This window comes from Chelonia mydas, chromosome 1, assembly GCF_015237465.2.
Source record: "Chelonia mydas isolate rCheMyd1 chromosome 1, rCheMyd1.pri.v2, whole genome shotgun sequence".
Lineage (NCBI taxonomy): Eukaryota > Metazoa > Chordata > Testudines > Cheloniidae > Chelonia > Chelonia mydas.
In genome coordinates this window covers 270353403-270366560 of record NC_057849.1, presented here as the reverse complement: position 1 = coordinate 270366560, position 13158 = coordinate 270353403, and the positions used below count along the sequence as shown (strand labels likewise).

General features: G+C 41.0%; 1 protein-coding gene across 2 annotated transcripts in view; it reads right to left on the bottom strand.

The window, feature by feature from the left end:
* Positions 1 to 797: 797 nt before the first annotated feature.
* The window catches only part of KITLG (KIT ligand), an 88550-nt gene continuing 76189 nt past the window's right edge, over positions 798 to 13158 (bottom strand). The window contains exons 8-10 of one of the 2 annotated variants that reach the window (XM_043546423.1): positions 9454 to 9530; positions 6558 to 6638; positions 798 to 4379 (exon numbers count right to left, since the gene is read on the bottom strand). In XM_043546423.1, coding sequence (XP_043402358.1) covers positions 6599 to 6638; positions 9454 to 9530 — 117 coding nt within the window. In that variant the 3' untranslated portion in view covers positions 798 to 4379; positions 6558 to 6598. Of the gene's footprint in view, positions 5437 to 6557; positions 6639 to 9453; positions 9531 to 13158 lie in introns of both variants that reach the window. The other variant, XM_027821680.3, reaches the window with a different exon arrangement.

The window sequence follows — 13158 nt, the reverse complement described above, 5'->3', positions numbered from 1 at the left end:
CCACAATTATGTAAAATAAAGTACAAAATACAGCAAATAAGGGATTCTCTCAACTCTATAGAACATTTCAGGTTTTAGACTATAAATTACCTCTTTCCAAAAATAGACATTGTAAAACACCTTGCGTTCAAATTTTTTTTCCATGGCAATTGAAACCAAAGTAACAGCATTTGACCCAAATGATGAATATCTATATGCGACTTGGAAAGTTACCCTAAGTGGCTGAGATTTGTATTTGTCCTCTTCTGGGCATGTCTACACAGCAATTGAACACCCACAGCTGGCCTGGGTCAGCTGACTAAGGCTCACAGGGCTTGGGCTGTGTGGCTGTAAAATTGTGGTGTAGACGTTCAGGCTGAAGATGGAGCCCAAGCTCTGGGACCCAGTGAGAGGGGAGGACCCCAGAGTCCAGGCTCCAGCCTAAGCCTGAATGTTTACACCACAATTTTACACAATTTACCACAGCCAAAACCCATGAGTCTGAGCCAACTGACCCAGGCCAGCTGCAGGTGTTTAACTGCTGTGTAGACATACCTTTAAGGAGCTACAATAATTTTTAATCTGAGGTCTGCGTGTAGTGTCCTGAATCACAAATAAAAATGTGTGTTGGCATTAGAAGCTTGATAATGGGTATAACGTGTCTTAAGACTTCATAGAATTTTATTTCTGAAACATCTGCACATTACTTAATAGAGTCTCCATGCAAAGGGGTCTAGAATACCATTAAATTCATTTAAGAATATGCCAGGATTTATGAGAGATCATGAATATGACTGAGTGAAGACAATGTACTCATATCATGGCAGTGCATAAAATCTTTATTTAGAACAATAAAGTATATGTATATAATGTAATTCCATTTTCAAACCAGTATAAAAAAGGATCAGGGCATACATCTATTTTTAAGAGGACATATATATACACACACATATCACATTTTATAAACCTTGTTGCTTAACCTTTCAGTCAGAATGTAACTATGCAAGATTGTGTTGTCATTTACACCAAAATATACAAACTCTCTCACGTGACGCAACCACCAATGTCTGTGCCTCTGTCTCTAAAGAGTCTGAAATCTCCACATCCCAACTATTTGCTAATATAATAGCAACATGCCACTATTACTGTACATCTATTTTAAATACATAGTTGAATCAACTTTGATCTGGAGAAAATTTCTGGATAATTCTTAAATGCAAATCTCATTGAAAATAGCTAGAGTAGTACACTGTTAACTTTTCAAATTAACAGTTGTGTTGTGTGTGCTGAGCAGTTTCACTATTACAAATGGATAGCAACAGAAAATACACAGGTGGTGAAGATCAGAGTCTAGAAAATGTGCAAGTTTAAGATGTTTTTATACATGTCCCATGGAAGAGCACATTAGTTTTTAAAAGCTCTTATAAAATGACTTCATGACTAAATAAGTACCATTAATTTATTCAAGTAAACACATTTCTAAAAGAGCACATTGAATTTTGCAGTATACCATTAGTTGCTTTTTATTCTCACAAAGCTGCTATTAATAGCATGCAAAGTTCAGCTTCTCCCAAGGAAACTTCCAAATGTTTCTTCCTTACAAAATCCACTGAGATCTGAGAATAATTTAGGTTGACCTTAATACAACAAAGCACTCCATTTTAATAAATGGACACTCATTTTCTTATCACAACAAGGCAAGGTCTGACCCTTCCTAAAAATGAAGGATTTTAACATTTATTTGTACTCAGGAATTGCACAACTACTTACAAGATAGCCAAAAGTAATTAAGGGCCTTCTTCTGCCACCATTACTCCCACTGAGTAGCAATTTACTCCAGCAGTGGTCCCAATGATGTCAACTGCTTTTTGTAAATTGGCAGATGACTGACACCATGCATGGAGTAAATTCTACACAACAGGTAGCAGAATCAGGCCCTTTATAAAAATTTACATATATATCTTATTAGATTTCCAAATGCCAAACAATCTACCCTATGTAGAAATATTTAAATATATTCAGGTTTGTGATACTCCTCTCAGAAGGCCCAAACACCTGGTAAGTCGGATAAAAATGAAGGAAAAGCCATGAGCTGTCAAATTGATTATCCAGCTCAAATGCTTCACCTGATGCTATTGCACTTTGTGCTAATGGATGTTTCCATTCCAAATGAGAACAATTATGATTGTGTAAACTTTGTGTTGTCAGAAGGATTGTACATGGGAGCTGTTTCAGGGAGATACATGAATGTCATTCAGCCTCAAATTTACCTTGTTCTGTGGCAAAGATGAATGTGTGTGGCATTGTTATAAACCCTGTCTTATAACTAAGCTTTAAGACTGTTACTGTTTAGTAGCATTGCATTTGGAGGCAAATTTTATATCAATTTATAAATGCACTATTCATTGTTATCAAGGGTAAAATGCACTCAACAAAAAACTGTAATTTGAACTTCAAAGCCTAATTTGAGACACATCAAGATGTATTACTCCAAATGCTTCATGTTTTATTACTGTTAATTTTCCTCAGATATTCAGTTTGGAAAAATAGCATCTTTATGAACAATTAAGGTAGTTGAATAAATCGGGTTTTGTTCCATTACAGAAGCTAAGAAAACCGCTATAAGATTCCAAATGCATTCAGTTTTCTTGAGAAAATACTGTAGATTGCAGCAACTGGGAAATGTTTATTGTCTAACATTTTTGTCAAGTGTTCAGTGATATATGTTGCCATTTATTATGGGCACATTTCCTCTATCTCAACACTACCAGTAAGGGCAAGCAGAGCCCTGAATGCGGTTATTTTTTTTAATCCTGCTTCTGCAGGACCCACTCTCACCTGCTCCCGCATTGTTTCTTGCATTTTTTATTCCACTCCCACCCTCAAAAACCTTAGATTCTGCAAATCTTGTGTGAGAGAGATTCCCTCCATGCTATTAAAACAAACAAAAACAAACAACAGTCGGTTAACACACACACACACACACAAAATTCAGACAATTTTTAACCACTAAAAGAATAAAACAAAGCTTGCTTAAACCATGTGAAAATACTTTTAACTGCTGTTATAACAGACATCAAATCTTTCTATCCCTTGCTTAAATTTAAGCATTAAAACCTTTATTTAAAATAAAAAGAAACTTGCTTTACATTGCTGAAATTCTATTTATGCCAAACTGACGAGATATTTAGTGTTTTCCCACAAATTATGACAGTTTTTTTTTTTGCCCACCCAATCCTTCCAGCAACAAAGGACATTTTACCCACTCCTGCTATTATGGCAGCGGGTTCTGCAGGATCCTAGTCCCGCTGCAGGGCTCTAGGTGCAAGTTCCCAAACAAACATTCGGTCATGCTGAGATTCAAAAAGTGGAACTTTTAAAGTAGGCTTCAAATACTAGTCTAAGGGACCAGAAAATACAGGCACATACATTATTGTGTCACACTAAGCTGCTACAGATGGAGAATTCTACTGCTTGGTTTTCCGTAGTGCTAAAAGTTGCTAAGGGTTTGATTTTTAGAGGTGCTGAACTTCTCCCATTTATTTCAATTGAAGTGATAGATGCTCCAGCACCTAATGAGAGTCAGGATATTAGGGCCCAATTCTGACTTACACAAAAGCCTCTTTGACCTGCTGTAAGGACAGATCCTCAGCTGGTGTAAATTATCATAGCTCCATTGACTTTAATAGAGCTATGACAGTTTACACCAGCTGAGGATCACTGCTAAAACACTGAAAACTGGACTTAGAGTAAATGAAAACTAGACCCTAACGGGCAAATTTTGACCCCACTGAAATCAATAGGAGTTTGCCATTGACTTGCCAAGTTTCCACCCAAAGTGTCTCTACATGTCTGTAATCTCCATCATTGACCATAATACTTTTTGTACATTGTGGCACTCAGATATCTTAATAATTACTTGACCCTATATATAGCAAATTCCTTTGACATATAGTTCATAGCAGATTAAGGAAATAACTGAAGCATTCATGAGTTCTTTTAAAAGTTTAAATAAAGGTATATCTAAGATATAGTGAGCTTTATGAAGACATTAAAACAAAATATTTTAGACATATTTGAATTAAAACTGTTATTGGGTTAATAGTCAGCTGTTAGGCAGTTTGTCATTTGGGGTGAGACATTCCTACTTTCTGCAGCAGACAACTTTAAAATAGATAAATAAGTAGTGTCCATTTTCTGGAAAGAGCCTGTACAAATGGGATGCATAAAACGCATATTGCAAGTTTCAGTATAGTATTTTTAGTGCCTCCTTAAAAATGCATGCCTGACAAAGTCTTAATTTTTTATCAGTCTTGTTTCTGTAGTCCATGTATTTAATAATAGCAGTAGACACGGAGGACAACCGGAAATAAAGCATTCATACCTTGACTAGATTTCATCTTTAAAAAAAAAAAAAAAAAGAAAAAAAAAGAAAAGGAGAATGCCAGATTAAAAAATAAAACATTATTAGTAATTTAAAACACAATACAAATAGCTTTTACTGTATGTCAGCAGTAATTAATAAATTCATTCTCAGTATCTTCCACATTTCCTACATCTTATATAAGCCAAGGAATCAGTGGCATGTATCATCAATATTTAGAAAAGGTTTCTTGAGTTTAGTGTTATTTCAGATGTTGAATGCAATTCAAATTCTTTGTTTCCCCTCCCCATTCTATGGCTGGAATTTTAATTGGAGTCTTCACACATCCAACAGTTTCTTCTAATGCTGTCAAAGCTCCATCCTGCTACCGTCGCTTCCGCTTTACTTCTTTTTGATCCATTCTTTGCTTCTCCTAAATGGAGACTACCAGCCCAAACAAGTTCTGTGGAGGATTTTTGAGATGGACATACATCCACCTGGCACAAGACAGAGACCATCTCTCATTTTACATATGACCTTTGCTAGATATGAAACCAGTTTCTTAGAAGTGAAAGGCTAGCACACTGGTCCATTGCACCACCTGACTGGCAAGTTTTTTACAACAGTACTGCAGAGTATGTTTTTGTATCCATTTCTGCATTTTCTTTTTCAATTCAGAGTACTCCATTTGTAGGCATCAGGATAAGTAAGAGGACACAGGATGTAAATTAAAAATACAAACTTCCTTATGACTTTCAAAGATTACATGTATCTGGAGGCATTTGAAAGATGTCTTTTGTTCAGGCCATGTACTTCCTTTGCCAGAATCAGCTGTAAGGACTATACAGTTACAATTCCACACAAGGTAGGTATTTGAATAAAATACAGTCCTGCTCACAGCATACTCTTCTTGATGCTATTCAATTCAGTGTTGGTTTCACAGTAACACACACACACACACTTCGCCCTCATCTCTTTGAATCGATATGGATCCTAGGCAGCAACCAATGCAGACTCAGTCTGTCACTCCAGAAGGAATATGAATATGCTTAAAGTTGCTTCATTTATGAAGCAAACATGGAACTGTTGGCTGCCTGGGGGTGGGGGGGAAAGAAAATTGTATTTTTGCTGGTTTCTCATACTCATTACTAAGTAGTAGAAGCCTAGCAGAGAAATATAATACTTTCTTTATAGAAATAAATAATGAAATACCTTGCATGTACATTCTTTCATCTCAAAGCACATTGCCAAACATTTTTAAAGGGGCCCCAATTGGAGTTAATGTACAATTCCTCTAGCTTCCCAATCCTGGGCACAGAATGCATTTAGACCCTGTTCCTGCATACACACACGAGTAGTCCTGTTGAATTTAAAGGGACTGCTCATATGTGTATTTGCAGGATTGTTGTACAATTGCAGTACAGGGAAGCCTTAACAATAGAGCTTTTAAAAAAAAGTTAAAATGAAAAGCAAGCTGGTCTTCTAGAGTAAATTAATTGGTTATGGAAAACATGTAGTCAAAGCAAAATATTTTGGCATTTTCTTTTACGGTATTGTTTGAAAATAAAATCCATGTGCTTTTTTCTCCCACACAACTAGGTGGCCAAGTTAATACCAATATGATACTAATGCTTCATGAATGAAGGTCCTGGATAAATATAGAGTTTGACAATGATGCAGAACAGTCCAATAGCTTAGCAGTATAGTGTTTCATATCTGGAATCACATCAGTATATTCTGTAAATATTCTTCCCCTGTGGAACGTTTTCCCTACTTTCTGTTATTTCCCCCACTCATTTATCGCATTCAGGATAATATATTTATATTATAAACTATTCTGAGACAGCCTGTCACTTCATGATATAGCACTGCAGCTGAAGAGGGACTTGGGGAGTGAGGGTTGGGAATTTTCAATGAAGGGCCTATGACTCTTCAATTGGCTGTCACACCAGAGGAGGAAGTGAGAGCTGTCCCTCATTTTGGGATCTTTGTCTCCCACTGTGATATTGAGAGGGCTGGCTGCAAGTTAAATAACTAAATTCAGAACACAGGATAGTTATATGTGCAATAAGACTGTCTTACAAGTAGGCTAAGCTGACTAATACAAAGTTAGCTTTAGATGTGGCTTCACAGAATAGACACCATAAATTTCAGCTGACAAAGTTTATGAAGTTTGTGGTAGGAATGTGTCATACTGTCATGTTTAAGGACTTACCAGTACATGAAAACAGTAACAGTGTTGGAAAAAAGCAACAGTTACACTTGTAAGAGCTCTTTTTCTTTTTGCTGCAACATACTGGAAGACATAAAATAAATTTATTTCCATTGTGCTAAAATTTCCAGGGAATGGTGGCAATTAATGGCTGCATCTGCTAGTTAAAATAAATACATTAACAAGCATCACCACAATGTTTGCGGTCAAAAAGTGTTTGAGCACTAATAAGTGCTACTTAATTACAATAGAAGATCAAAACTTTCTTGTGATGGGATGGTAGGAGAAAATATTGTATATGTTTAAAAAGACTTGATGGGGAAAACAGCCAATTTGAATTTTTTGGAGAGGTAGTCTCTTGCATTGAACTGTGTCTCAAATTTTTTTTCATTCTACCTGTGGTGTCAAGGGGAAGATGTTCAGCTTTATTAGTCACTGTACTAAAGTGGGATGAGTTTTTTGTAGCGAATGATATCTATATTAATGTAAGCCTTAATATGTTAACTAATCCTCCATGCATAGGCTGATGTTTATGAATTTGTTAGCCATTCTAAATTGTTTGAATACTCCGAAAATTTCAGTCTTTGGGTTCACAAAGTGTGATTGGTCATCTAAGTATGTGGAATTGTTTCTTCTCACTGATTGAATAATAAAAAAAAAAGTTAAGGAAGAGGGTAAAGATTTCAAGATGAACACACCTACCTGAATATTCACATGAATGTTAAATTTGAAGTTGGTTCATGTGAATTTTCGCAATATTAATCCATGCTTCATAGCACAGTGAATGGCAAAATCAATTTCCAATTGCTGGTCTCTACATAAATCCAATCATATTTTGGGATTGGCTAGATACCACCCAGCTGCTCCCCTTCCTGTATGGCAGTCTTTCAGCACTGTTTTATCTCATAGGACTGATCATTTCCCCCTCCATTAGCAAATTCCACCTCCCTTGTGGAATAAGCACAGAAGGAAGAAATAAAGTCATCTGCTGCTATCTACCAACCTCCCCTTATAGCTGTTGCTGCTACCAAAACTCCCCAGGGGAAGAGAGGCCACCATGACCTGCCTTCCCTTTCCCCATACTAAGAAACACTGGAACATCTGGGTCCTTCATTCAAGCAGCAGGAGGGCAGGAAGTTGTGAGGAGTGCACCAGGGCCTCCGTCTGTAACAGAAAGGATAGGAGTACTTGTGGCACCTTAGAGACTAACAAATTTATTTGAGCATAAGCTTTTGCGAGCTACAGCTCACTTCATGGGATGCATGCAGTGGAAAATACAGTGGGGAGATTTTATATACACAGAGAACATGAAACAATGGGTGTTACCATACACGCTGTAATGAGAGTGATCAGCTAAGGTGAGCTATTACCAGCAGGAGAGAAAAAAAAAAAAACCTTTTGTAGTGATAATCAAGGTGGGCCGTTTCCATTGTGTAATGACACATCCACTGCCAGTCTTTATTCAAGGCTAATGTAATGGTGTCCAGAGTTTGCAAATTAATTCCAATTCAGCAGTCTCTCATTGAAGTCTGTTTTTGAAGTTTTTTTTTGTTGAAGAATTGCAACTTTTAGGTCTGTAATCGAGTGACCAGAGAGATAGAAGTGTTCTCCAACTGGATTATGGGTGAGGACAAAGCCCGTTGCCAACTGTGTCCACATATCTATTCACGGGACACCATCATAGGGCCTAATCACATCAGCCACACTATCAGAGACTCGTTCATCTGCACATCTACCAATGTGATATATTGCATCATGTGCCAGCAATGCCCCTCTGCCATGTACCTTGGCCAAACCAGACAGTCTCCGCGTAAAAGAATAAATGGACACAAATTAGACGTCAGGAATTATAACATTCAAAAACCAGTCGGAGAAACTATTTCCCCGTGTTTATTTTCCCCCCTACTGTTCCTCACACGTTCTTGTCAACTGCTGGAAATGGCCCACCTTGATTATCACTATAGAAGGTTTTTTTTCCCCTCTCCTGCTGGTAATAGCTCACCTTACCTGATCACTCATTACAGTGTGTATGGTAACACCCATTGTTTCACGTTCTCTGTGTATATAAAATCTCCCCACTGTATTTTCCATTGCATGCATCCAATGAAGTGAGCTGTAGCTCATGAAAGCTTATGCTCAAATAAATTTGATAGTCTCTTAGATGCTACAAGTACTCCTTTTCTGTTTGCGGATACAGACTAACACGGCTGCTACTCAGAAAGGAGAGGGGCATCTCTCCTCCCCCAGGGGAAAGCTGACATGCAGACAGTATCTTTTCTCCACCATCTTCTACTACATAGAAGGAAAATTATTGATGGAAGAAGGGGAAGTTAGTCTGAAGAGATGAGCCTTTTCTGTCTCAGTACTGAAAACTACAGGTGAAGATGAAGGATAATCGTATATGATGAAGTAATGTGATCCCAGGTGGTCTCCCTTGGGCCTACAAGTCTTTCATTTTTAATCTGCTACAGAAGGAATATTAAATCCATCTTACTCCGCAAAAGATCTCCTTGGAAGGGAAGTTGCTACCACAGGAAGCAGATTTTGCCATTTGCTGAGAATTCAGTAGCTGAACTGCCTCCCTTGACATTACAAGTATGGAACTTCTCCCTGGCTTCTGAGTGATTAACCTTACAACAATAATGTTCTCCTAATGGAGTTTTTTTGTATCCAGAAAAATCATATGTACATTTAGAGTAGGAGCACACTTTAAGGGACATACTCTGGGCACAAATTCTATTCAATACATTTTTATGACAAGAATCTTGGTAATATGCATTTTTTTTTTTGTTTCCAAGTGCACCTTTCAGACAGCAAGAGAAACCATTAAGAAACGGAAAAATGATACATCTCATCTTTGAAAAATCAAGTATGTAAAGACTTCAGTGAAGCAAAATACCTTATCTCATTATCCTCTTGACAGTTATTACACTGTGTTGTTTCATCACTTTCTGGTCTGGGTGTGCGATGTGTTTTCTACGAGGAAAGTGCATCAGATATAATTACTGTATAGTGACACTTTAAAAAAAAAAACAAAACAAACGATAATTATTCATTTAAGTCTCCCTTTCTATTTTCAGTATCAATATGTTCTTGTACCAGATAAGCCAAATCTTGCTTTCAGATGCTCACATGCATCCCACTGAAGTCAAGCAGAGTTATGCATGCAAGTGTGATAGCAGAATTTATATGTATTTTATATTCAATGAAGTGTTATGTTTTTAACCAAGTACAATACCAGGTTAATAGCTCCTAATTGTTAGAGTGTGAGAACCAGTCCTACAAAACCAACTGGGACTGCTTGTGTGAGCAAGATTACTCCTCTAAAGCTGTGCAGGATTGGAACCTATAGAAACTTAAATCTGATCTACTGTTAAATGTTTTGCTGGGACAGCTATGTCATTAGGAGCGTGATAAAAATCATACCCCTAACTGATGGGGCTATGCTGGCAAAATCCCCAGTATAGACACAGTGATGCTGGCAAAAATGTTCTTTTGCCAGTATAGTTTACATAATTTGGGAACTGTTATAATCTATACCAGTAAAATAATTTTGTGCATCTGCTAGGTGGGTTTGCTGGTATAACTTTTTGACCAACTTGAATAACCTGGCACTCAGCACCAGTTACAGCCCCTGCTCTACTCCCAGCTGTAGATGGCCTTGCCGGTGCCATCCTCCTTTGGTGCAAATATGATGGGCTTGTGCCAAAGCCCCCCAGTGGGCATGCATCCTCCAATGTCAGCAGGCATATCTGCAATATACCGTGACAGTGTATTCAATTGTAGCGGGGATCTGCAGTAATTCATCAAAATTGCAATCTGGAATGTTGCAACTCTTTACAGGTGTGGTCATCAGGTCACTGTCTCAGGTGAAATCAATCATCTTGGCATATCAATCACAGGCCTAATGGAAGCAAGGCTGATAGATCATGGAAGCCATGAGGTGGAAGATTCTTTATTTCTGTATTCTGGCGGCCCCAACCACTTACATGAGGTAGCACTACTACTGCGAGGTGAGACGATGTCCTCCTTGATAACCTGGATGCCTGTGTCATCTCGATTACTTATTGCACGTCTTAAACATCGGCATGGTCACCTCGCTGTCATAGTAGTCTGTGCACCAACAGAGGAATCTGTTGATTCAGTCAAAGGTCATTTCTACAATCAGTTGGAATCTCTAGTACACACCGTCCCTCCACATAATAATCTCATGATCCTGGGAAACCTAAATGCAGTTATTGGCTCCCTGCGAATTGGGCTTGAATGGGTTATTGGTCATTACGGTTCATGTACACCCAATGAGAACTCTTGCCGCTTGCTCACATTCTGCGCCTCTCAGAACCCTTCCATTCTTGGGTCATGGTTCAAGTGGTGATGCATATACCAGATGTCATGGATCTCTCACTATGGCATCTCTCAGAAGTAGTTGGATGACATCATCCCACGTGTGACAGGTGTCTCTTCACCTCCTGTAGAGTATTTGGTGGTGCAGAATATGCTATGAACACAGACCACCACCTAGTGGTTGCCCGCATGGCACTGACTCTCCGACAAGCAGGTAAGCCCTCTGCGATGATGAAGAAATTTGACATTGATGCACTTCTCCGTATGCCGGTTTAGCCAACAGGTTTTGCAGCGACATCAGCAATAGATTCTCTTCTTTAGCTGACCTGCCAGACAGTATCAAGGTTGCCTGGTCTCTGCTCACCTCCATCCTCCACCAATCTGCTAAGCCGACAATTAGCTATAGGTAGGATGACCGTATTTCCCTATGCTGAATATGGGACACCTCGTAAAATTACTCGCCCACCGAGTTCAACGGCAATCAATCAGAACTATGCAGTACAAATGTTCAAATTAACATCAAGTTGCTTGTGCCCATTAAAAAGAAATGCTGCGTAGCTGGATTCTTTTAATTTACCTTCTTATCTCTAAGGCTTTAGGGTTCACACAGGAAGAGGTGACACCCCCTCCCCACATCTCTCTTTCACACACAGGGGGAGTGACTGACCTGAGCCTCCCTTCCTGGTGCTCCCCACCCTCCATGCCTGGCTGGGCCTCCCAGAATGGACCAGCCTCTCCTGGTACCTGTAGCCGCATCTTCCTGAGGCGGCACGGGGGTGGGGGTGCGGGGCACACAGGGTCACATGCTCCCCCACCCCAGATTTCTGCCTGGGTTCACACCAGAATGTGGCCAGCAGCAGCCTTTCAGCACTGTGCTGGGGGAGGGATGACCTGGTCCGTGTCTTTGCAGAGCTCATCTCTTCTTTCCTCCTCCCCTCCCTCCCCCATGTGGCTGGAAGCAGCTTGTCTCTTCCTGCCCACAGAATGTCGAAAGGCAGCTAACACCTCCAGGTTGCTGCTGGCCACTGACATAACCCAGCTGCCTCCTGTCCCACGGGCTACAGTGCAGGAAGGAAAAGGTAAGCCCCAAGGATGCACAGCGCTCCAGTGCCCAGGGAACCTGACTGCAGGGGCTTCAGCGAATACGGCCAGAGAGGTGGCTCATCAGGGGAGGGTGCCTAGGGGACAGAGCAGCCCCACGCTTCCTGGGTGTAAGACCTAGGCGGGCGGGGGGGAGGTGAAGAGGGTGCTAAAATCCTGCCTCGGGGGGCTGCTGTGGAGCCTGCAGATTTGGGGCACGAACAGTCTGGAAATTGCTTCCCCCCGCCCCTCCAGAGCTTAGCTGAGAGGTGGAGAGGCTTCCCCATACCAGCGCTGTGTGGGGCTTTGACACATGCAGGGCTTTGGTCCTCCTGGTCAGCGCCCCAGGCTGAAGGGTCTTGGGCTTTCTCAGAGTGCCTGCCCAACCAGAGGCAGTGGGGGAAGGAAGGAGCCTGCCAGCAAGGCTGTTGGTGAGCTGAGCGCTCCAACCAGGGGCTGGTTCTCTGCACAGTGCTGGGAGTGAGACACACCCTGCCTGGGGGGAGGAGGGGAATATGGAGCAGCAGCAGAGCTGGTGGTTGAAGGGGCAAAGCAGTGAGAGGACAGCAAGAGGGGAAGCACGTAAAGAGTCAATAGTGGGCAGCAGAGACGACATGTAACCAGCCACTGCCTGGCACCTGCCCACACTCACCAGCCACCACAGTTTACAGCACAGAGCCAGTACTGGCCGGAAACAGCATGTGGGGTGGTGTCCTGGGGGCTGCGCTGATGGACCAGCAGGGGGAGCCCGCACATTGCAGCCCCGCACATTGCGGCTTTGCCCCACTCCCAGCCTTGCACATTCACCCCCCCAATGTCGGCCAGTGGACCCCTCCACTCACCGCTGGTGGGCGAGCAGCTAGCGAGCATGGAACCAGCCAGCAGCAGAACCCACCAGTACTGATGGGTGGGGGACAGAAAATATGGGACAATTTGCCTGTTTTCTAAAAAGTCAGGACACCTGCAGGAGGGCTTAAATACGGGACTGTCCCTTTAAAAGTGGGACGTCTAGCTATAGGCACTCAGCACGCTGACTCTGGCTATCAGAGCAGGCCTTCCAGACAATCAAATTGAAGGCCACAGCCTGCCAGCATGGCAACAAGCACACCTGTAATCAGCTGAAGCGAAAGTTTAACACCCTGTCACACTGCAATTGTGAGGCATATTATAACCAAGTGGC